The following is a 23,971-nucleotide window of genomic DNA, read 5'->3' as shown; positions in this document are numbered from 1 at the left end:
TTTTTTCTTAGTCAAAGTTAAAGCTTTGTTTCTTAATTATTATGCCTTTCTGTGTCCACTAAAAGTAAAATAGCCCACCAATCACTCATCATCTAATTAAGATGGGTTATGTCACGAAACCTTTGGTGCCAGTCTCAATCCGGCACTGGAAATGAGGCCAGGGATTTTTATTTTTCTTTTGCACGATATTAAAGAAAATTTAAGTTTGTTTATTTCGATCTTTTTATCTTGTTATTATAAAATACTTAATTTTATATACTTCATTTTAAAAAGTAGTTTAAAAAATAGTGAAAATGTTAACAAAATAAATAATTTAGAATTAAAAATGAAAAATCAAGTTCTCCTTAATTTATTCTAATGCAAACAAATTAACATTTGATAGGAAAGATATTAGTTATGAAATTAGTTATTCTGATTTAGCATATAAGACCTATTAATTATACTACTTGTAAATCACATTTATCCAATTTATTTAATACAAATTTTCATTTTTCTTCCTCTTTCTCACTCAGAAATGTAAATAGCAGTGGCACTGTGCAAGATTTCATCCTCAAATGAGAAGCTCTAAAACATGACCACATTTGAGTAAAAACATGAATTTCACTTTTCTCTCAATTATCTCTTCCAAGTCATGTTTTGTAACAAAAGTAAAAACATGAACATACAAATTTTATTAATGCAATAAGTGAATCTTTATGTTATTGTTGACATCAACTAACTTAAATTTTTTGGTAATCTTTAATCATTAATTTCATTTTAATATTCGATAAAAGGATTATCGAATTTAGTGAATAAAATAATAATATAATATGACATTATTGAATACATAAATTTGAATAAAATATTGCAATTAAAAAACTAAATTTTACAATACTCAAAATATTAGAATTAATACATACATAAATTATGTAGCACATGTTCAAATCAAAGTTTTTAAAACCGGTAATCGAAATGGTAGCCGGTCCGAAACATACTTAAAACCGCTTTGCCAACAAACCGGTATCAAACCGGGAAAAGCAGCCTCAAACCGCTGAAACAATAAAAAAACCGGTGAACTTAAGCGGTTTTGCAAAGCCTAAAGTTTATAGTAGTTAGAAATTACCGCTGTAAATATATAAAACTACCTAACTGTTAATATGTTCCCGTGTAGAAATGCAGTAAGCTAATGTTCCCGTCTAGAAAATGCTCTTATAACGGTTTTGAAAGGAAAATTCCAACAAGTTTTAATTTATTCTTTTTTCGGTTAATACTTCATACTAAATATAACAATTTAAATCATATTATAGACCCAAAAGAATTGATACTACACTTTTTAATAGAAAATCTATTATTATTTATAATCTATTATTATTTTAGATTTATTGGTAATGGGCATAATTATGTTAAAGCTTTAGTTTCAGAAGTGTTATATTTAATTTGAACTATTTTTGTGTGATTTTTAGTTTTAAGAACTAATAAATAGTATTTAGTTTTTAGTTATTAGTATTGTGAAGTTATGCTTTGCTTTTAAATCTTATAATATAATTTTTATTAAAAATATTTTGTTTATACTGATTTGATCACGATTTAACTATCGTGGATCCAATTTTAAAAACATTGGTTCTCACTTCTAATCATTTGAGCCTGGAAAGTTTTATCCAAATTAGGCACGTTTTAGGCCATCTCAGTAGTAGCCCATGGTACACTTTGGTCATTATCAACACTTTCAATTTGAAGCTATTATTCAGAAAGAAAAATAATATAAATTGGCATTTGGACCCTATTAAAAAATTGAAGCTTATGAACTTGCGGCCCATGCTATTCACACTCCCTATTTACTCTACAAAGCCCAACTTTCTTTTGGTTTTTTATATTTCCAATTTACTCCTCTCAGCTCTCTTCTTCACACCCCTACTTTTCTGCAAATCTTACAGAAACCAATTCGCATGATGTAGAAATGTTTAATATAGTACGAAATTAGTTTTTCTAATGTATTTCTCCCTCTGGTCCTTCATATAAGGCATTGGTACGAAATTACACGTACCAATAAAAATAATTAAATTAATTGATTTTGTTAATTTTCACTTTAATGATTTGTATGTTGTTTGAGATATACATTGTGCATTAGACATAATATCATAAAATTTATTAAAATATCATTTGAATTATATAATTTTTGTTATTTTATAAGAAGACAAACAAAACAAGATTTCAATAGGTTATGTGAAATTATTTTGTTATTAAATTATAATGTTTAATGATTAATTTATATTAAATTATATTTTTAAGAATCAATTTGATATTAAATTATATGACATAATATAATTTCCGTAGTTTGTATACATCGAAAAATTGAATCAAAATTTTTATTTTTTTAAAAATTAAACTGACACTGATTTACACTTTAGATATCAAATTATCATTTACCCTTATTTGTATGTATCTTTTAGGCTTTTACACATGGTGGCATGCCAAGATTGGTCATATTAGTAGAAAATCAAAATTGGTTTGATAGGAAGTAGGGAGAAGTGTAGAAGTGAAAAACGTGCTAAAGAAAGCCGAAGATAAAAATAAAAATAGTTTAGACTTTTTAATTTTATTATGTATACGTTAAAGTTACCCTTTAATTTAAGTGATTATAAGTTTGTAAATTTTTGTTCTGTACTTCACTTTTTTGTTGTGCTATATCAATATTTTTAAAATGAAACATGAAACACCAATTCCTTTTTATTTTAAAGGAATCAAATGGACTATGTTCTGTCTAAAGTCATAAACTGACTTATTGACCTTACCTTCCACAGTGCCAGTGAACAACCTCTCTCTCACCTACCTACCCACTCAAATGCTTGTATTATCTTCATTTGTATAAAACCAAAGACCTCTCAATCCATCATTTGTCTCCAGCTCATGAGAAGTGCATCATAGTTAGAAGCAAACCCACCCTTTTCATCCAATTTTGATTATAGATGGAAAACCAGCCCCCATCATCAAAGGCTTCTGAAGTAGATGCCCCCCTTCAATCAATTGGTTTTGAGATTCAAGAATTGTCTCCACAAAGGGTATCTGGCCATCTACCTGTTACTCAAAAGTGCTGTCAGGTTTGTCCTCCTTTTCCTCCAATCCACTACTACAAGTCTGCAACACACACCTTATTATTATTTTTATTATCAGGTTATTGGTATAAAATATCAACTTATGTTAATTTATTAGTTTTATTAGAAATATTAGTAAAAAGATTCGAATCATGACCTTTCCTCCTCCCTTCTCTCTTCATCTTTTCTTAACTGGACCAACCTTATATCTTCTCACACTATCTCTTATTAGCTTTGGTTTTGTTTCTCTTTAATTTATTTAAATGGGAATCGGTTGGTTTTATTTTGTACATGGTGAAGCCATTCAAGGTGTTGCATGGAGGGGTATCAGCATTGGTGGCAGAGTCTCTGGCAAGCATAGGAGCACACATGGCTAGTGGATACCAAAGAGTGGCTGGGATTCAACTCAGCATCAACCATTTGAAAAGTGCTGTGCTTGGTGACTTGGTCTATGCTGAAGCCATCCCTTTAAATGTTGGCAAAACCATTCAGGTATTTCAATTCTTTCTTTCATTCTTTCTTTCTTTCACCTTTTCTTCAATTAGTCCACACTCATAGGTTGACCATATCTAATCAAGCTGGAAGAAAAACCAAACTAATCACATTGAAAAATTTGTATCACACCATAACCAAGGTAGGTACTTTTGTGTAATTTGGAGTTACCCTTGTTGTCTGGTTAAATTAAAATATTGTTCACGTGTTCACCGAAAAGGTAATGTTGAGTGGTGATAATGTGTCCCATAACAAGATAAAGAAAAAAGTATGATGCTTGTGTGCAAATGCAAATTAAATGTCACTTCAACATTGCTGTAAGGTAGAACAATTGGAGTATGGTTTGATTTGAAAAAGACGATATCAGATATGAAAATTTATATCAATAGAAAATTATGTATATATAAGTTTGTGAGCTAGAATGATTCAAGAACAAACAGAATTTGGAGTAAGATTGCTGGAATTATTATTTGAGATAAGATCAGTTAATAAGAATGAATCACAGCATAGAACTAAATACCAATGCCCATTTTTACTATATTTGATTTGATGTGTCCATAGTTTTCCACTGTTATTTTGATGTTTGTTGAGTATAGGTATTCACTTCCACTTATTGGCGTTTGTTCATGTAGTCTCTTTCACTGCGATTTAAAGAAATAAACAGTTTTCGAAGTAACTTCTATATTTGTCAAATGTTCATACAAAAACAATTTTATCCGACACAAATAGAACTTCTTTTTTTTTGGTAAAACTCTTTTTGAAGAAATTAAACATTATCAAGCATATATCTCGTTCTTTAAACATTTTTAAAATGTAGTTGTATCTAACAATTATTCAAACAATCATATACAATATTAAAGATTATAAATGGTGGTGCCATCTTAAAAATGGTGGTGATTGATTAAGATCCGAAGATTCTCCACTTCATAGCGCGCAATTTAAGCTACAGGGTACAGGGCATGGCTTACATCCTAATATCGATTAATTCTGGCATGTCCCTTAGCTTCCCTTGAAATGTGTTCACCAACCTAGTAATCCTGGGAGAAAATATTCAGTAGATTAAACATTTTTTTGGGTGTAAATAATGAATCATCACTTGTTTAAATTTTTAGGCACTCATACACTATTTTTCGCATGTCATAGGCTAAAGTATATTGCTTACGAATTTGAGTCCTTTAAAGTGAGTAAGGATAAAGTATTTGATCTGCTAATCTTAGTCATTGATGAAAAAAATCAATGGTTAACATTTTGATTTTGATACATCTATGATTTGTTCTGCAAAATAACATAATATCAATCATTAATTTTCCCATTGATGATTGAGATTATGCAATAAATTGTTGTCATGACAATGTTTTTTCATGAATTCAGGTATGGGAGGTGAGAATATGGAAGCTTGATCCTTCTAACAAACAAAAGAAAACTCTAGTATCATCATCAAGGGTTACTCTACTGTGCAACATGCCTGTCCCAGATAATGCAAAAGACGCTGGAGACAAACTCAGGAAGCATGCAAGGCTATGAATGAAGTTGTTTAATTTACATATGCATAAGCAAAACTTTTCTTGTAATCTGAAACACAACAAGGAAAGGATTGTTGGGTGGTATAAAAAGCAACACTAATGCTTCAAAATGTACACAATGGTCATAATTTGTTGTTTAAATGGAAAGACAACTTCTTGTAATTATAAACGGATCGAGATAAGATATACATTGAAGAGGAAAAAGCCAACACCACCCAAATTCCAATACATATGACATCTCTATTTTGTTTTTCTTGTACATAACCTATGCTTTGCTTAACTGGATCCATTCAGCTTAAATGAGCACAACGGTGAAAAGTGTCATCATCTCTGTGAATTAAATTTATATATTTTGGCTTTTTAGCAGTGCTTGGAGGCAAGGAAAGCATTAACAACATATTTTTTAGTGAGTTATTATCAGTATAAATTATTTTATGCTACTATTAAATAATTAAAAATCATTGTTGGATGACTATTAAGATGATTATTATAAAAGTTAATTTTTTTTATTATCAAACATGGTATTTTATGATGGGATAACAATGCAAAAACCTTTTTTATGCATGTACTATTTTTGCATTTGAACAAACATCAACACTGCCAAATCTAAAATCTAAAAAGTTGTATAACAAAAAGATAACCAAGGGTTAAAGTTATACAGAAAAAGAAGTCCTTCGAAAAAATAGTATAATAATTGAAACTTAAGAATAAAATAAAGAAAATATCTTTCACTAAAAGCATCTGAAATATTCTAAGCAAAAGAGAAAGACAATTTGGCTAGAAGAAATTATGGTCAAAAGAAAAAATTATGTCCGCAGTAGCATCCTCAATTCCCATTGATGAATTTTCTCTCGCATATTATAACCTATAAATTATTGTCAATCCTTTTGTGACTATTTTTTCAAGTTTGAATAGTGCAAGCTTCCTGAATTTCCTGCTGCGTGAGAAGCCTAGTGGTATGAACATATTCAGAAACAGAGGGAACGTCAATGGACTCTAAGCTAATGGATTTCACAGAAAATTGGCCTCCAATAGCCTTAATAGTTCTCTATAAATTCTGATCTTGGCAAATACTCCTTCATTCGACAAACAAAATCCATGTGACTTCTTGTCTGCACCACACCAGTCAAATTTTAATATGGATTAGTAAACAAGTGTAGCAAAAATAAACTCAAAACACACAAGTTTCATAACTGATTTGACTCCTTCAAAGTGAGTGTACTTTAGACGATAGAGTGCAATAACTACTATTAATTAGGAATTGCAATTAACTTCAAATTTTATTATATATGTCTTTGATTTTATCACAAATTTAAACTAATCAAAGATTGTAAGTGTACTTTATTTTCTAAGGTGCACCTTTTCACTTTAGAGGAGCCAAGTCTGTTGGATGACATTTAGAGACAACAACCTGTATCCAAATTATGCACAAACACACAATAAAACCAGAAAAGAAGTAAGGTTTGCCATTCATTGCAGTGGACTCCTATTTTGAGCTAAATGTCTGAATATATCATAGCAGAAATTATTATCCTCATGTATATGAAGTAAATGTAAAATACATAAAATATGTAAAGGAATAGAATTGTTTCAGTTGGAGAGGTCCTGTGTGTTCATGCTAACTCATTCAGTTAAAGTTAGGCAACTTTATTAGCAAATACCACAATAAATAGGCAGTAGATGCAGTTCACAGTGAAGAAACATTTATTTCCACATTCAAATTCATTAAACTCTTTCTCTCTGCAGTTGGTACGTTTTCTAGGAGTGATTTACTCAAGTTTTTAATATGCTAGGAAGGTGAAGATTACAAACAAGCTACAAATTTGTGCTATTATTTGGTTAGACAAATTAAGCAATGTTGTATCATCAGATAGAAGATTCCAACATGCCCCCATATTATCTTTCATTGATTCTAAATTTTTAAAACGTATCAACCTTTTGGTTTAGTCTAGAACAAGTTTAAACCCCAAGTTTTTCATCAAGTCACCTGAATCAGAAAACTCTATGCAGCATATCAACCCAACCGAAAGAAGATTGGGAGCACAGGGAATATGAACAACTACAATGCAAGAAAGAGAGAGAGAGAAGATGAAAAAACATAAGCTTACTAATCGGTACTCAGGAGCCTTTGCAGGTAACTTGAGATAAGACATGTTCTTAACCTCATAATCCCATAAAAAAGATGTGTGGTGTATCCACCGGTGCTTGGTTATAGATTGAGCATTACCACCAAATTTGCGATCACCAAACACGTAATCTTTGAACACGGAAAATAAGAATCCAATTAGAAATTCATTATAAGTTTCATGAACCAAATGTTGAAATTTAAAGAGACTTTAAATAAACCAATGGAATCAGTCTATCTGTTTCTCTAAGCGAAATCTAGAGCTGTGTGTGCTCCAAACGGGATGCCTACATACATGTTTTTGTTGGGAAAATAGAAGGGGCCAAAAAAAAATATATAGAAGTAGACAGAAAATTCAGGAATTTTATTTTTGGCATGCTTTTCTTCAACAATATATTTGTGTGCTTTCTGTAACGCATTAAAGTTTGATGGGGAAGACAAGAAGAGAATTGTCACCATTGAATTAAAATAGATAGCTTTGATTCTTTTATTCAGAACTTCATGAGAAATTGTGACTGTTAGAAGAAATTTGTTCATCTCACAGTACTGTCTTTTCAATGTTTCTTCCGAACTTTCTTCATCTTTATATATATTTTTCTTTGCTATGTTCTATTAATCGATTTTAAGCTCATAGAAAGCATTTCAATCAGAGTTTTTTAGGGCGGTCAACAGTTACAACTTTCCAATGTACTTATTCTTCAATATGTTAGATTCTAATATTGATGATAAAACTATGAAGAAGCAAGAACCCAGGGAACATATTAAACTAACCCATATATTATATAAATCGAACAAGAGAACAGACAAATCAGCGGAAGCGATTTTCCATAATTTTTACAAATTCAATGAAATCTATTCTTCCATCCTGATTTGTATCAAAGATCCTGATCATCTTGTGGCAGTTCTCAAGTTTTGCTGCTTCCTTCAATCCCAAAATGCAAAGAACTCTCTGCAACTCCTCAGCATCAATAAAGCCATCTTTGTTCTCATCAAAAACATCAAAAGCCTGCTTCACCTCCTCCAAACTTGGCTCCTGCTCCTCAAACAGTTCAGAAAGCTCCTTGGAACCATACTTCTCCTGAAGTTCCTCACTTTCTGAGCTGCAAAAAAATCCAAGTTTAGCCATCACCATTTTGACCTCATCCCTCTCAAGATAATTCTCACTATCTATGCTGCCCTTTGACTCATTCTCTTGGTGACTAAACTCCCCTGGTTTTGATACCTGCTCCTCTGCCCTCACCTTTGAGTCATTAGGAAAAAGTTGGTACAGAAGGAAACACCAGAAACTAAGGAAAAAACTCTGGAGATTGTAGAAACATGTATAGTACAAGGAAAGATCTACCAGACCAAACAAGGGAGAAGTTGAGTTACCATCATTCTGAGATGCCTTCCCATCAGAAATAAGGTAGCCAATTTCTCTAAGAATAACCATTGCTGCAGATATGTGCAAATATTAAGGGGGTGAAATGAAATTTGTTAAGTTGTTATTCTTATTTAGCCTATGAAGATGAGAAATGTTGTTGCTGTTGTTTGAGGGGGTTTGGAGGGTATTTTATACAATTCAGAAGTTGGAAAATTGAAGCAGCCAGGATGGTCAGCTTTGAAAGATGAAGGAAGTTGCTTGACAAGTTCATTTGGAGATGGTTGGAAAGAAAGTGCCAGAATATGACTATTACCATTTCTTGATAACATCATAGGAAATTTCCCTGTTTCCTTATTCCTGCATGTATGGATTTTTTTCTAAGGTTGATGCGGTCGTTTGAGAGAGAGGTGTGTGTCATGCTGGCCTGCTTTTTCTTTGTCTTTTTATGATTTCATTTTGTCTCTACCATAAATGTATTTCCCGCAAGACTTTCTGGCAGGTTTTTTGGTCAAAGGCAAATGCAAACAGACAAAATTTTCAGTAGTTTCCAAGAAGTGAGTGAGCACTACGTTGCCTAACATTATGGTATGCATCACATTTCCACAATTCCACCACTTATTGTATGTTGATAATATATTACATGTTTTTTTTTATCATTAATAATATAATCTTTTATATATATATAAAAGTTTAGGTCAATTGAATCCGAGATTCACTAGGGTGAGACTAAATTTTAAAGCTCAAAAAATATTTATAAAAATACTTAATGAACAAAATTTTCATAACGACAGTTACAATCACATTTATTTGTTATGTTATTTTATAATATAAGTTTTTTTTATCAACTAAATTAACTTTGATTGATACATATGAATTTTTTTTATAAATTATATTATCCAACATTAGTATGAAAAATTTTAAATTATGAATCTAATTGACGGTTTTTATAATAATTATTCTAAAAATAAACAAAATTATTGTGTGAATCAATTAATGTATGGGATGTTTATCTAACTTTACCTGTATATTTTAATTAACTTATTTTTATGTATAACTATTGTTTTGTTATGATATTATAATTATAGGTTTTGAGCAGTTGCAGTGTGAACTTGCTATTTCGGCTATATCTTGAGTCCTGCAAATTTGCCACGCCCACTTATTGTAGACACCATCTGACTTACGTCACTATATTTAAAGGATATTATAGGCTTTCCTTAAGTGGTTTTTATGTGCTTTTACATTTATTAATTCTAATGTTTAGGTCAATGAAAATCGGTGCTCAATGTTTCATGGAATCTTCTCATCCATTTATTATTCCGTAACTCTTCCAATTTTATTATTTTTTTATCTCATGTTCTTTTTCTTATAGCCACCAACCAAAAAATTACTGTGTTAGACAAATTATTTTTTATCAGTGTCAAAGTTGATAAATTTGATACAGAGATGTTGTATTTAAAAAGAAAGAAAAGTTGTGAAACCAAATTTTAGAATATGTGCCTACGCGCGTAGTTTCTCCAATATTAAACACCATTTTCGTGGTGAAAATTTTCTACGCAACTAAATTGACGGCAAACATTTTCTATGAAATGGGTGCGTTTACTTTTACCAGACGTAAGAATATTGGGAGAAGCTGAAAGGAAAGTGCAAAGACCCCGAAGACCATGCAACCTTTTTACACTTTTCCTTCCACATTGGTAACGGGAAATCCAATGTCTAATAGTAATAACCCTTGAGTTTACCTTTAATCGTAGGTAACTTGTCTCTTAATTTGTCAGTGTGAAACAACAATAATAGCTGCTAAAATTCCATCGTTTATTTGACATTGGTATTGGAAGATTCTCGTGTTGGAAGCCTAAATTGGTGCATGCATTTCCAAGAAACAGAAATGTGTAGATACTTTTCTGCCGCCTCTATATCTTTTCCCACCCAAGTTTTCTTAGCCTAAATTAGTACTTTTTTTTTCATAAGCAAAATAGTTTAAACTAAGAAAAAGATTCTCTCTCATCTTTGAGTCTTATATAGAGAATGGAAAGCCAACGATGAACCGTCATTAGTTAACACTAAATAATAATTATATAAACAGTAAATTGATCCCTTTTAGCCTTATTTTATTAGACGTAAATTGCTAGAGCAAGTAATGTATCAAATGGTTTAGAGAATCAAATTAGTTGCAAAATTAACACTAAATAATTATATAAAGATAGTTAATTATTGATTCATGATCAAACGTTAACTCTATGACGATAATACTGAGTATTATTGATATGGTATTTATATAACAAAAATATAATTTGAAAATTAATAAAAGTGTTTATGATGAGAATAATATACATGTCTTTTTAGACAAACACAACACACACTAAGCAACTAAAGTGTCTTAGTGTGACACAATTTCTTAAACGACAATGGTTGAGATTCTTCTATGCTTAAATTACGAGATACAATCAATAGAAGCATAATTTTTTTTTTTTGACAAAACTCTCCATTCTTTTTCCAACTACCAACCAATTGAGTGCTAATAGCTACAGAAACCGAAAGAAATTGAAATTGAAAATCAAACAAACTGGAATTTCAACTATACCATTATTATTTTTTTCGATGGAAGATGCTATTATAACGAGTTAAAGATATTTATTTGAAGTTAATGAGCTTTCAAATATTTATTATAATGCTAATAGATATTTGAGCATTCATTATCAATTTTAATACTCATGAAAATATCTGCTTCACTCAAACAATAATGAAGACTCAGAAAGTTAGAATTAGTATAAGTAATTCTTACGGATTTTCAGACTAAAAATTGTTATAAACTCATAAAAGATGGTTACGCCTATCCCTTTACCAAATTCATTTTGTAACAAAAAAAAAATCCATTATCACATGATAAATATTCTTTTTGGCAGATATCACATGATAATTTGACCGTTACGAAATTTGTCATCATCCTTCAACTAAGGTAACTATCAAGATGGTATTCGACATTGAATTAAATCTAATGGAACATTTAAATGTTTTCATTTTTTATCAGCTAAAAAAGTGTTATTTTATCTGTAAAAAGAGTGTTATTTTAAAGAAAAAAAGTCATCATACATTATTAATTCCTCAAAAGAGATATTTAACAAGACAAACATATATATCATCACATCATTAACTGAAAGTATAGTCAAACCTATAAAATGGGTCTCTATTTGATATTCAATTGCCCTGTTAAAATTCAAAGAATGAATAATACATCGTCCCAACAAAATTTGGTTGACTAAATCATCTCATCAAATTCTAAACAGCAAACTAATTTGAAAACAGAAGCTTTTTTTTTTACATAAAAATAACAGCTATTATTATGTCAAATAATTTTATTTGGCAAGTGAAGAGAAGAAAATAACACCGACGCTATTGTTTGTCCCATCACCCCACTAATAAATCACTTCCTTGGGGCTTGGCAGATCGAGGGAGCTATCTTCTTAGAAGATTCTTATTTTAGTGTATAAATATATAATAGCACAAGGATGTTATAAATAAATCACATGAGAAGTGAAGGAGAAATTTGACTTTAACTTATTAGATAGGAAATGCAAACCATTGTTCTAACAACATGAGTTAAAGAATTAAAATGAAAAATATTTTTATTAAAATATAAAAAATTATATTATTTTTTATTTTGTTATATTTTTCTATAACCTGGACAATAAATATTTTTAAATTTTTTTTAACTAATATCCTAAAAACACTAATTAACAAGATCCTATTAGATATATATCCTCACGGTACCCCAGATTGCACGTGAAGATAATTAACAACACTTTGGTTTACTTAAAATTTAGCTAATCATGCATCGATAGAGACAATCTTACATGTAAGTCAACTATTAATGTATGTGTCTTTTAGTCATTCAGATAATTCATGGAAGAAAGGGTTCCATGTGTTCCTTTTTATTTTATTATTATTATACTCAATATAAGTTGGCAAGAACTATTAATCGATCCATGCAGGAAGATGCAGATAACACCTTCCTTACATTTACCCATGACTCAAATTTTATATGTTGGTTCTAATCGATCATCTTATACCGGAAAACGCATCAACACAAATTGATATAAGTTGTTAAGGATTTGATATGATCGAATTCATACTCTTTGTAGATGTGAATTCAAATTTATCGTCATTTTTCTTACTTGATAGGCAACTCTTCCTAGGGAGGGAGGTTTCTTTAAGCGCTTAAAAATTAGTTGAATAATTGCAATTAAGTGAAGCTGTTTGTAGTTTAAACCATAGTAATAATTCTTTAATTAAGTCTCTTATTGTCAGTTTCAATATTATGTCATTGGTACCTTGCCTGGCAGAGTTAGAAATGTCTCTTTATTCTACACTTTTTGTAATAAAAAAAGTAGTGAAAACACAAATTAAATTTCAATTTTGGTGAATTGAAGCCAAACCAGCCAGCTGCATATAATGAATTATTTGTATTCCATTCTCCTATATATGCATATGTCGATAGTAAAGAATATTGGATGTGCAAAGTAATCAAACACGTAATTTATTTATTAGCACAATTCACAATTTGCATTCTGAAAACACATGAAAAACTAAAGGATATAAATTCACAGCAACACAAGTATCATGATCCTAATTCTACGAATCCCGTGTCAAACTGGAAGCGATCACACACTACCCCAGTTACAAAACCGTTCAGAAAGACATAAACAAGTGGTGAAAGTCCAATCTTGAGCTTCCATTTAAGGACTTGGAGGATGAATTGGAGTTGGAGATGAAGGTGGACTCAAAACATACCCATTCTTTGGATTGGTATTTGGCTGTGGATCAGAATAATCCGCAATGTCATACTTTACAATCGTGCGAATGGGAAAATCCTACAGGAAAAACAGAGATTCCTAGTTAAAATTCTTTCCCATAAGCCCAAAACAAAATTATATTTTGATTTTTAATTTTTAATTTTTTATAGACTAAAAGTATTGTCCACGAACAATGTCACTCGAACCAAGTAGAACAGACCTTTTGTTTCAATTTTGGTAGAGAGCAGACATACTCTACCAAAGCGCAATTCTACCCAAATTTGATAAGACAATTTACCATGTGCAATAAAGCTTTTATAGCATATTCAAAGTTAAAAACTAAAATTAATATTAAACCATAACAATCTTGATCAGCTTATTACATGCTAGTTGCTAGTTTATTTTTCTATTGATAAATTCTTATTATGGGTAAAAGGAAAGTAAAAAAAAAAAAAACAAAGCGGTGATAAAGGAATAGTTTGTACCTGATGAGTCTCCGTCAGTTCCACCCTACCGAATCCTTAAAATTGACAAAAAAAAAACACAAAAATAAGAACATCACAACAAGGAGGAATAAAACAAAAGACAAAAAACCAAACCAAAAAAGAAAAACTCGAAGAAACATGGTAAGTTCATGTGAGAAGACAAGTAGAAAGTTAGTTAGAGAAAGCATACCATAATCAAAAGAGAGAAAGAGGAGAGAGGTAACAAGAAGCTGCACGAGAAAAAGTGATGGGTGACCCATTATTTTTTTTGGAAGCTTTTATGGAAGGAATTTGGTGGGTGTATATATGCAGAAATGGGGTGGAAGAGAGAGTTTGAGGGTATTGAAAAGATCGAAAAGGTGAGTGTGCGTGAGAGTGCAGTGTGCATATATAAATTAGCGTCAGATTCTGAAGGCAGCAATAATTTTCGGAACCGACTATGAGTTAGGCTCAGATCCAACGATCCTTCTGAGTTACGGAAGTGTGCTTCTTTGGTTAGTTAGTTACACTTACTGTGTGCTTTTTCTATGGAATTGGACAAGACAGCTTTATCCTATCAAGCTCATAATCATAATACAAATCTAATCTAATATGTACTCTTATACCACTTCGTATTGTTAGTGTAAAAGTTTATGTCATTAATCACTTAAAATTTATGTTTTGTATATCTTACACAACCTATAAAAAAAAGTTAAAATCTGTAGGTTAACTCATCTCACCATTTATTGAACTGAATCATCAATAAAGTTTAAACGATTTAGATTATAAGGAAAAATTAACTCAGTCCATTTATAACATGATCCACATGAGTTGAACCGTGACGAATTGAGTTGGTCCATGGCTTGTCACTTTACTTAATTGATTTTAATATTTTGTTCGTTTGTAATGATTTAATTATTAATAAGAGTTTGGATTGTTTTATTTTTGTTGTTATATCTTATTGTTTTATTGCAAATGGTTTCCATTTTTTTGTGTTTTTGTTATCGAATATATATGTATAATTCTAAAAAGATGATGATAGAAATATAACTATCTCTACAAAATACTTTTTTAAAGTAATATATAAAATGATAATTTAAATATTAAAATGTAATAACGTGCTAAACCAAATCTGTTTAAGTTTTTTTCTTATATATCAACGGTGAGCATGAGTGTGATATAAAAAAAAAAAAACAGTGAGCATGAGTCACGAATTTGATAAACCTAAAGCAACCCAATTTATAAAGAAATTGAGTTTGTTCAGTGAACGAGTCACAGTTGGGTAAATAAAAAAGATGTCAAGCCAAAAGTAACGAGTTCAAAACTTCAAATATCGAGTTACTTGAGAACTGAAAACTATGGTCAAGATTTAAGATAAAATGTTAACAAGTGACGTGAGGATATTGATTAACAAATTTAAAGTAAAAATATTTTATTAGAAGGTGAAAAATTATATTATTTATGATTTTATTTACATTCCTTTATGATTTAAATAATAAATATTTATCTCTTTTAATTTTTTAATTAATATTATTAGCAAGACCCTCGAGAATAAGACTACAAATTTGAAAAAGAAAAGAAAAGAAAAACTTAATGATAACTAGCAAAGGGACAATAATGGTCGCCGTTTGTAATTTGTCGCTTTTATCAATTACACCATTCACGCGGCTTGTTATAATCATTTATATCCTCACAAAGACAAATCTAATTTTAGCATGCATGATACTATAATGATCTAAATTGAAAAATAATATTCGCATACACTCTCAAATGAGAAGTCCTGTTAAAAAACAAATAGGTTTAAAAATTAGAAAATTGGTCAAAAACAAAAACCGGTAAAGGAAATGACAAAAATTAGTACAAAGTAAATCAATGAAAAATGTTTAATATCAGGTTGTTTTGAAAAAATAAATAAAAATAATTTAAGATATTTATAGTTTTTAGATGTGAACCTATTATTACTAATAAACATAATGTATTATTAAAACTTAAATTTAAATATTATGATATATTTTATTTGTACTTTTGCATCAAATATAAAGTAATGTTTTTTTATAATTTTTACTATTATAAAATTATTACATTATGTTTCTTTAATAAATTTTAGTAGTACGGTTCAACTATTATTTAACTATCAATTGGATCATTAACCCTTAAATAAGTATCTTAAGTGATTCAATGACATTAATTTTTAGTATTCGAATAGTACATCTATTTAATCAACAAGTAAAAGAGACATGGCACGGTGTCAAATGTTCACCACACTATGGCATTTGAACCCTACATGGTACACCCGTGCTTGGATCTTGCACCACATACTATGATTCAAATTAGACCACTTTGGAGAATTTTTAAAAGTTAGTTCCCTTTGTCAGTCTTTTTAAATAAATAAATTTACTGTTATTAGTATTTTAGTTGGGGTTCGAATCCTTAAAACACTTAAAATTAATAGAGATTTGCATAAATTATCACTTTTTAAAGCGCAAGTCACTATCCATGCATTTAATTAACACATAAGAATGGGCTACTTTTGGTAGGTAATAAAGAGGCTCTTCCACTAATGAAAGTTAGTATATAAATATGGGGACATGGGATATGGCCTTCACATTTTGGATGAGGTGGGATTCACTTTCTATACACTACCTTATTTTTCTAATGCCTTTCTTCATTCTTTTCATTCTTTAGTAATTATCTTTAAATAATTAAAAATACACATTCTAATAATTTTATCTTGTTATATACATATTATTTGACTCAGTTTTAATAAAATTTAAGTTTTGAATTTTTAAGACAAAAATGGTCAACTATTAAAACATTGGGCCGATCTTTCGAAAAGGACACTAAGTATCACTAGTTGTTGAAAAAAATATTAAATAATCAATTTGACGTTAAAAGTTATTCAAAGAGTTATATTTTTAAGTAGCCAAAATAAGCTGTTATACACTAATTAACAAAATAATTTTTATAATATCATTTAATTACAATAAATTATTATATAGATAAAGTTTATTAATTTTTAAAATAATTATCTTTAAAATTATCATAAGATTGATGTCTTATTAACTGGTTAATAGTGTAATAAATTTTACATTGATAATACATAGTCATTATTAAGCTATAAATAAATATTTTTAAATATATAAATTATATTTTAAATGTATGATATAAAAAAGAAATATAAAAAAATTCAACAATAAAGATAAATAATTTATATTGTGATATGTTCAAACTGATGTAAAAAATTTTACAGCCATAAAAATGTTTTGAAAAAATGAAACAATATATCATACATTTCCTTTAAAGAAATAAAGACAAGAAGGAGAAGAAGAGAATGGCTTGTTTGGTCCCAGAAGTTCAAAACTGCCGGCCAAACAATTTATTTTCATTAATTACCACTGTCTAGTGGTTATGTTCAATCTAATTTGATGGTGGACCAAATGATGTGTTGTTTGGCAGATATCACTCAGTCATTAACCAAACTTTAGCACAATCTTCGCAAGCCATTTACATGTCATATATAACCCCACCCAAGTCACAATCAGTAACCCTCAATTTAGGGGGGGAAAAATGAAAAGAAAATCCAAGACAAACAGATAAATATTAAATTTATAGAAATGTTATACTCACCGATATTTTTAATGCAGATGTAAAGTGTAGACAAAGTGATACATCAAAAATAAAATGTCTAGACAGAGTAAATGGCTGCCTTTCGAAGAAATAATTATTTTTAAATGACTTTACGAAAGAATTAAAAAGATGCAAATTGCCAAAATATTTTTTTTTAAAGAAAAAATGCAAGGGTGGCCAGGAACTTTTCTATTAAACTATATGTTTTTCATAGTTTAATTTTTTTAAACAAAAAGGTCATGACATAATGTGAGAAGGGTGATACTTTATAATATAATAGTAATGAATTATGGATCTTAATTATACTATATAAGTGTGCGTGTGCGTGTGCGTTTGTGTTTTTCAAAGAATGCATTGAATCGGTATTTAGTCAAGAAAATAATATAAAAAAATCATTCTTTTTAATATCTTCCTTTAGTTGCTCCTTAGTCATACACTCATACCATTAAATCAACAACCATGCAATTATGTAATATAAACTTTTGTCAATTGCCAAACTGCCAAAACCCTGCTATTGTTGACATATATAGATGGAATCTTTAAGCTTGAAATTCCCATTTCAGCAGATTGCAAGTTAATAATATATCTCACCAAACTGCTACGAGTTTCAAGCCATAATATAACTAACAATCATGAACTTTTGTTGACAATAACCTAAATAAATAGATGGAAAGTCACCAATTAATACTGTCAAAATCATCAGGAGCATAAGTTTCCGCATAAGAATTACAGGGTCTTGGGATATTGGTATCAAATAGTCCTCAGACTCTGCTTAGATAAGGTTATTCATAAACACTTACAAAACAAGAAAAATATTGAAGAAAAAATAAAATAAGTTTCTTTCATAAGTTAAAATAAATTTTTTAGATAAATTTATTTCATTTTTTCTTATAAAAAAATATTTCATTTTTTCTGTAAATACATATAGAAAAATTTATCTAAACAGAACCTCCAACTTAAGAGGAAATATAGAGAAAGTTAAGAAGGCATTATCCATGGAAAATAAGGCCTAGTTTGGACAAACTGTTACTTTGTGAATGCTTTTTCAATTGAGATAAATAATTGATTCTTAATAAATGAGACACGTTGAAGTCTTACATGAAATAAAGATAGTGTCGAGATAAGCCATATAAGTAAGAAGTAATCTTTACCTTATAAATCGATTTTATAAGGTTGAGTTAAACTCATGAAAAATTCACTTTTTTTTGTAAATAAAAATAAGATTTCAAGTGAATCACTATTTAGCAAAATTTTCAAACAATCATAACATATATTTTACTTAAATATATGTTTATAATAACCATATCAAATTAAAGGTTAAATTATAATTTTGATTCTTCTATATTTTAAATTTGTACTTTTAATTTTTTTATTTTTAAATAAAAAATATTTAATCATTTTATTTTGCATTTTAATCCTTCTGGGAGTTGACCTTTAAACATTGACTTTGATGCGATATGTTGGTACTAATGGACAATTATGTATGCTACTGAAATAATGTTTATGTGACAAAGAATTAAATAAAGTGGAAAAAAAATCTTGGCAAGAGTTGAAATCTTAACATTTTATTCAAAGCCTTAACAAAAGATGGAAGAACCGGAAAAGTTGAGCCTAATACTTAAATCAACAATCCCTAGCACCCTAGACACCGTCTTGTTTCATCCTCTCGAGGACAAAAAGTTATGTTTGGTAAAATCAGTTGAACTTGAAAATTGATAATTAAAAATTAAAAAATTAACTTAATAAATTATAAATATTCAGTAAAATTAACAGTTAAAATAACTAAAAAGTATAAAATGACAAAAAATTAATAAAATCATGATTTATTTTAAAAAGATAAATTCAAATAGTTTTTCAAAAAATATTAAAAGTTATTAAAAAAACTACTAAAAAAACTTATTTACTGTCAAACAATCTTTTCAGCTAATAAAAAAATTAAAAACTAATTAAAATGACTTGCGCAACCTAATAAAATTCTTCAATTCATTTTGGACCTCAAAAGTAAAGGCATTCTGGTTTGTTGTGTGGTTAGGATTCAAGCCCCTTCATGGAGGATGCCTTTGGAGATATTGTCTTTCATTTAAAGGAGGTTGGACCCATAGAACTTAAGTCAGTGTACTCTTTCAAAGGGATTGTCCTCTAACGACTGCATGAAGACTAATGGCCAAGCAAATATTCTCTTTTCCCTTTTCTGTGAGTAACATTTTACTACATGAAGTGAATTTCTATATATAACTTAAATTCTCAATAATACAAATGAATCTCTCATTCAATGATAGTAATACATAGATTATAAACCAAGGCAAACTGGCTGAGTCAATGAAAAGCATTAAGGTTACATTCTGAAAGAAAGAAACCAGAACAAGGAGTTCAATTTGAACTCCCATTCTTATTCTTATTTATATACATACGATATCTAGGAAAACAAACTCACCATGTCTCACTATGAACTTATATATATTTATGTACATGAACTAAGAAAACCATCTGAATGAAAGGGAAGAGGGTAAAACTGCCTAGATGTCACCTAAGATAGGGGAGATACTCAGTAAACACAAGAATGTTCCTTCACCTTAGAAGGAAATGCATGAAGAACCATCCTGCTCTTTCTTCAGTTGGCTGACAACAGAACAAAGTCTTCTTACAAACAAGGCTAGTGAACCAATGTGGCTTTACAACATGTGTTTCCCTCAGGACCGGTTGAACACTGCCAAATCAGTTTGCTGCACCTAAAACACAACTACAAATTTATAAGCTACATGATTATGAGGTCTCATGAAAGTTAAGTGACCTAGACAATGCTGCTGGATTGGCCTGCAAGACTGGCGAGGCTTGCATTGAATGGTTTTTGTCATCATGCTTTGAAGGGAAGGCTTTAAAGAGAGTTCCCCCAGGAACTGAGTCAGCCTTGTCATTTTTAATCCCCAGTGTTGCCCATATAGAGCTTTTTGCCGCTTCTGAGTCATCAATCCTCAAAGTTTTTGGAACCCACAGGCTCTTTTCTTTGTTGTTTTCTTTGCTGTGTCCATCCTCACCACCTGACTCATTTGATTTGAATGTGCTGTCTTCTCTTGAATGTTTACCCAAGGTTGGGGAGTTGGGGCCAGAGTTAGGTGTTGCACCATTTGGTGATGATGGTTGCACTAGCCATGGGATGTTCCACGTGCCTGGCACAGCACAACCCCAATAAGCTGTTGCAGGATAGAATGGCATGGTAAATCCGGGTGGACAAAAAGCAGGCGGTGGTACTGGAGAACTCCACTGCACTGGATTCCAAGGGATAGGCCAAGGGGTCCCTGGAAAGTAGGGAACCTGTGGTGGAAAGCTCTGACAATTCTGCACAACTTGTTCTTTGGGTCCATTGGTGATTGCACCTTCTACAGACGTTGTGGAGGTAACTGAAGATTTATTAGATTGATCGTCCCCTTTTTCTCCACTGGCATGGGGAACAGGAATTCTTAGTTCCTCAGGTTTATGAAATCCATTTCTTGTGTAATTGGGCATGGTTTTATCAGCAAGGTTCAAAACAGATGCCATTGATTCACACAAGGGTGTATCAGTTCCAAATGTAAGTACTGTACCATTGCACTTCAAGGAAGGATGATATGCTCCATTTGGCAAGTCTGTTCTAGGATTCTGGAGTGCTGCTTCAGAAACAGTAATCTGACGATAGTGAGAAGCCGAGCTCTTGTTCTTCCTGCGACCAGCACCTACAGGAACATTCCTCATGGTTCCCCCAGCAGTCCAGTATCTCTGGCAATTCTTGCAGAAGTGACGGGGTTGGTTGACATTATAATTATTGTAGTAGCAGAACTTGGTGTCCATGCTATTACAGCGAGGACAAGGTAGTATTTTGTCTGGTTTTTTTAGGTTCTTATCCTGTGAATTACTTGTCTCACTCTGTTCTTCTTCAGTCTTCGTAGTTTTCAATGTAGTAGCCTCCCTCTCGGTGGACAGAGCAACAGATTCTTCACAGCTTCCAGAGGCAGTATCAAGATTGGTGACCTCTTCTGATGATTGGGTGGGGGCTCCATCTTCCTTCTTGTCATCAGTTAGTTTTTCTCCCAATGTGTCCTGGATTCATGAAAACCCCGATAAGTATGCTTCTATTCACTAATTTTTAGTATAAACACTATATATTATGAAAAGAATGTAAGAAACATTAATTAACTGGTTTACATTAGTGTCTTCTTCAAGTAAAGCATCTTCCCACATTAAACAAAATATACATTAAAATTTAAAACAAACTTATTCCACAGATTCTTATATTGAAGAAATAAAAAAACATTGAAAACATAGATATAAATACACAAATGATTACACTACATGAAAAGATACTTCGTTAGAAGAAAACAAGTAAGAGCAGCACTGCACAAAGAACACACTAGAGAAGCTACTACAGAGTCATGGCATCGACAATAAATTCTAAATATCACAACATTTAACCAAAGCTTCATTTTTCCAATGGTTGTATAGAATCCACAGGGCAACTTCAACTGCCAAAATCCCTTTTCAACACGTTCATCCACAAAGCAAACATGTTAATTCAATTTTCCTAAAAAAGATTGATGTGGCCTATGTTTCATAGCTGGTCCCAAGCCTGGGTTAAGGAGGAGAGTTGTATTAGGCCCTTGGCTGCCAACTTAAAAACCGCCATTATACCAAACATGGATAAATGATAGATTTCCAAATGGCGTTGTGTGATCCATGAACCAACCTCACCTAGTGGGTTAAGGCTTTGTTGTTGTTGGATTATCATCTAATGCTAGCACACTTGCTGGCCCAAATCAAGAGAAAGGAGTATAATTGAAATGCTCAAAGGGGAAACTAGTCCAATATAAAAGATGAATGGTATTGAAACCACGCAGATGCAACCCGTTGTTCTCCTTTTACAAGACAAAACAGAACATCAATAGCAAATAAGCCAAAGCTAACTGTGGATATAAAAAAAGTGAAATAAACAAGGAAATCAAAGGAAAAAACATAGGAAAGTTACTCATGATAGTACCATGACAGGAAATTTACTCATGATAGCACCATGGATATTTTCAAATCTTCTCTTTCTGAATTTGGCAAAACCAACTAAAAAATCAGGAGTGAAATAGAAAAAACGTTGTTTTTCACAAACATGCTGACATACAACAACAACAACGCCTTATCCCACTAGGTGGGGTCGGCTACATGGATCAACTTCCGCCATAATGTTCTATCAAGTACCATACTTCTATCCAAATCATTAAGTTCGAGATCCTTTTTTATAACCTCTCTTATAGTCTTTTTGACAAACATGCTGACATAACCAAGGAAAATGAATCAGAAGAATCCAGTTCAAATGAATGATTTATTGTCGCAAAGATGCATAGAGAAGGAAAGATTAAGTTTGTAAAGCATGAAGTTAACAGGGTTATCGAATCTAGAAACTGAAAGCACAGACAACAGACTAAGGCTAAATCCATATTGCAATATCAGAACATGGGAGTGTCAGACTAGCCAAACAACTGAAGAACAAATTCAAATACCTATCTCACAAAAAATCAAATAATTGCTTCTTCTTCTTATTCTTTTTCAAAACTTCTCTCACTTTTTCGCTTCAAACACAAAATAAACCAATCCAACACATACACGGAAATCCTCTTGAGCCACCAAAAAATCAAGCTTCAGCAAGTGAAAAATAACACTTGAACCACTGAATGGGGATTGAATATTTGAAACAAGCCACCCACTAACTCCCCAGATTGAAACCAACACCCCCCCCCCCCCCCAAAAAAAAAAAAACCCAATTAAACACTGAACTCCTTGTAAAAAAAAATGAAATACACAAAAAAACTTGACAAACTGCAACACAAGCCAAAAAGTGAAGTCAACGGAATCTTCAATGGCCGAGCCAAACCAACACCAACCCATTAATTCTTTTCACATTTCAAATAAAGGGTCACGCTCAAAATCAAAATTTTCCAAACCCTAAAATCCCCACCCAATACCTTATCAACATCTTTCCCTAGTGCATCTCTCTTGGTATGAGACTCCCTTGAAGAGTTGGTGGAAGAAGCGTCAACACTGTCATCAACAACGTCACCGGAAGACGACGCCGGAGCTCCGGCGGATCCCCGAGGAATCTCCGGCACGGGGATCGTCTTCCCGAAGAGCTTGATCGCCGGGTCTTTTACCTCAGACATTTCCGCTATCTTTCTTTTGTTTTTTTTCCTTTTTTCGCCAATAAAAAAAGACCCAAAAAAAATAAACCTCTCTACTTTTGTTTTTGTCTCAAAGGGGAAAAATATACTAAAAGAAAAGGTGGTGTTGGAGAGAGAGAGAGAGAAAGAGAAAAAGTGTAGAGAGAGAGAAAGAGAAAAAGTGTAGAGAGAGAGAGAAGTGTGACACGTTGTGTGAGAGTGTGGTTGATTGTGCGTTTTGTTGTTGATCCGGTGAGGCAGGTGGGAGTGCCACATCAGAAGCTACCTACAATTTGAACCACAAGCTTCTTTGTGGCCTTAAAAAGATCTTTCTCTTTCTTCC

At 31.2% G+C, this 23,971-nt stretch overlaps 4 protein-coding genes and 1 pseudogene across 5 annotated transcripts; 1 reads left to right on the top strand and 4 right to left on the bottom strand.

The window, feature by feature from the left end:
• The first annotated feature begins 2,737 nt into the window (after nt 1–2,737).
• LOC114395096 (1,4-dihydroxy-2-naphthoyl-CoA thioesterase 1-like) lies at nt 2,738–5,314 on the top strand. The gene is made up of 3 exons (XM_028356798.1): nt 2,738–3,077; nt 3,372–3,563; nt 4,935–5,314. The coding sequence occupies exons 1-3, from the start codon at nt 2,946–2,948 to the stop codon at nt 5,085–5,087; spliced, it is 477 nt and encodes a 158-aa protein (XP_028212599.1). The 5' UTR covers nt 2,738–2,945; the 3' UTR covers nt 5,088–5,314.
• A 424-nt stretch (nt 5,315–5,738) lies between these two features.
• Nucleotides 5,739–7,508, bottom strand: LOC114397420 (annotated as a pseudogene).
• Nucleotides 7,509–7,967: 459 nt separating this feature from the next.
• On the bottom strand, nt 7,968–8,857 carry LOC114394689 (probable calcium-binding protein CML45). Of its 2 annotated transcripts, XM_028356358.1 has the most exons (2): nt 8,583–8,857; nt 7,969–8,451 (listed from the first exon to the last, which is right to left on the bottom strand). In XM_028356358.1, exons 1-2 carry the CDS (start codon nt 8,604–8,606, stop codon nt 8,020–8,022), a joined length of 456 nt encoding a protein of 151 aa, XP_028212159.1. In that variant the 5' UTR covers nt 8,607–8,857; the 3' UTR covers nt 7,969–8,019. The 2 variants fall into 2 exon arrangements, with proteins under 2 accessions (XP_028212158.1, XP_028212159.1); XM_028356357.1 differs by having other exon boundaries at nt 7,968–8,848.
• Nucleotides 8,858–13,078: 4,221 nt separating this feature from the next.
• LOC114395889 lies at nt 13,079–14,416 on the bottom strand. The gene is made up of 3 exons (XM_028357757.1): nt 14,040–14,416; nt 13,850–13,884; nt 13,079–13,442 (listed from the first exon to the last, which is right to left on the bottom strand). The coding sequence occupies exons 1-3, from the start codon at nt 14,107–14,109 to the stop codon at nt 13,308–13,310; spliced, it is 240 nt and encodes a 79-aa protein (XP_028213558.1). The 5' UTR covers nt 14,110–14,416; the 3' UTR covers nt 13,079–13,307.
• Nucleotides 14,417–19,703: 5,287 nt separating this feature from the next.
• On the bottom strand, nt 19,704–23,738 carry LOC114394640 (cyclic dof factor 2-like). The gene is made up of 2 exons (XM_028356294.1): nt 23,437–23,738; nt 19,704–21,529 (listed from the first exon to the last, which is right to left on the bottom strand). The coding sequence occupies exons 1-2, from the start codon at nt 23,629–23,631 to the stop codon at nt 20,219–20,221; spliced, it is 1,506 nt and encodes a 501-aa protein (XP_028212095.1). The 5' UTR covers nt 23,632–23,738; the 3' UTR covers nt 19,704–20,218.
• Nucleotides 23,739–23,971: the final 233 nt, after the last annotated feature.

This window comes from Glycine soja, chromosome 18 (assembly GCF_004193775.1).
Source record: "Glycine soja cultivar W05 chromosome 18, ASM419377v2, whole genome shotgun sequence".
Classification (NCBI taxonomy): Eukaryota; Viridiplantae; Streptophyta; class Magnoliopsida; order Fabales; family Fabaceae; genus Glycine; species Glycine soja.
This window is presented reverse-complemented; position numbering and strand designations above follow the sequence as displayed.

Coding starts and splice junctions, on each gene's coding strand:
- LOC114395096 (XM_028356798.1), top strand. CDS start 2,946: ATGGAAAACCAGCCCCCATCATCAAAGGCTTCTGAAGTAGATGCCCCC. Junction 3,078..3,371: donor TTACTCAAAAGTGCTGTCAG/GTTTGTCCTCCT, acceptor TACATGGTGAAG/CCATTCAAGGTGTTGCATGG. Junction 3,564..4,934: donor ATGTTGGCAAAACCATTCAG/GTATTTCAATTC, acceptor TCATGAATTCAG/GTATGGGAGGTGAGAATATG.
- LOC114394689 (XM_028356357.1), bottom strand. CDS start 8,643: ATGGTTATTCTTAGAGAAATTGGCTACCTTATTTCTGATGGGAAGGCA.
- LOC114395889 (XM_028357757.1), bottom strand. CDS start 14,109: ATGGGTCACCCATCACTTTTTCTCGTGCAGCTTCTTGTTACCTCTCTC. Junction 13,885..14,039: donor CTTTCTCTCTTTTGATTATG/GTATGCTTTCTC, acceptor GTCAATTTTAAG/GATTCGGTAGGGTGGAACTG. Junction 13,443..13,849: donor AACTGACGGAGACTCATCAG/GTACAAACTATT, acceptor TTTTTCCTGTAG/GATTTTCCCATTCGCACGAT.
- LOC114394640 (XM_028356294.1), bottom strand. CDS start 23,631: ATGTCTGAGGTAAAAGACCCGGCGATCAAGCTCTTCGGGAAGACGATC. Junction 21,530..23,436: donor TAGGGAAAGATGTTGATAAG/GTATTGGGTGGG, acceptor TCATGAATCCAG/GACACATTGGGAGAAAAACT.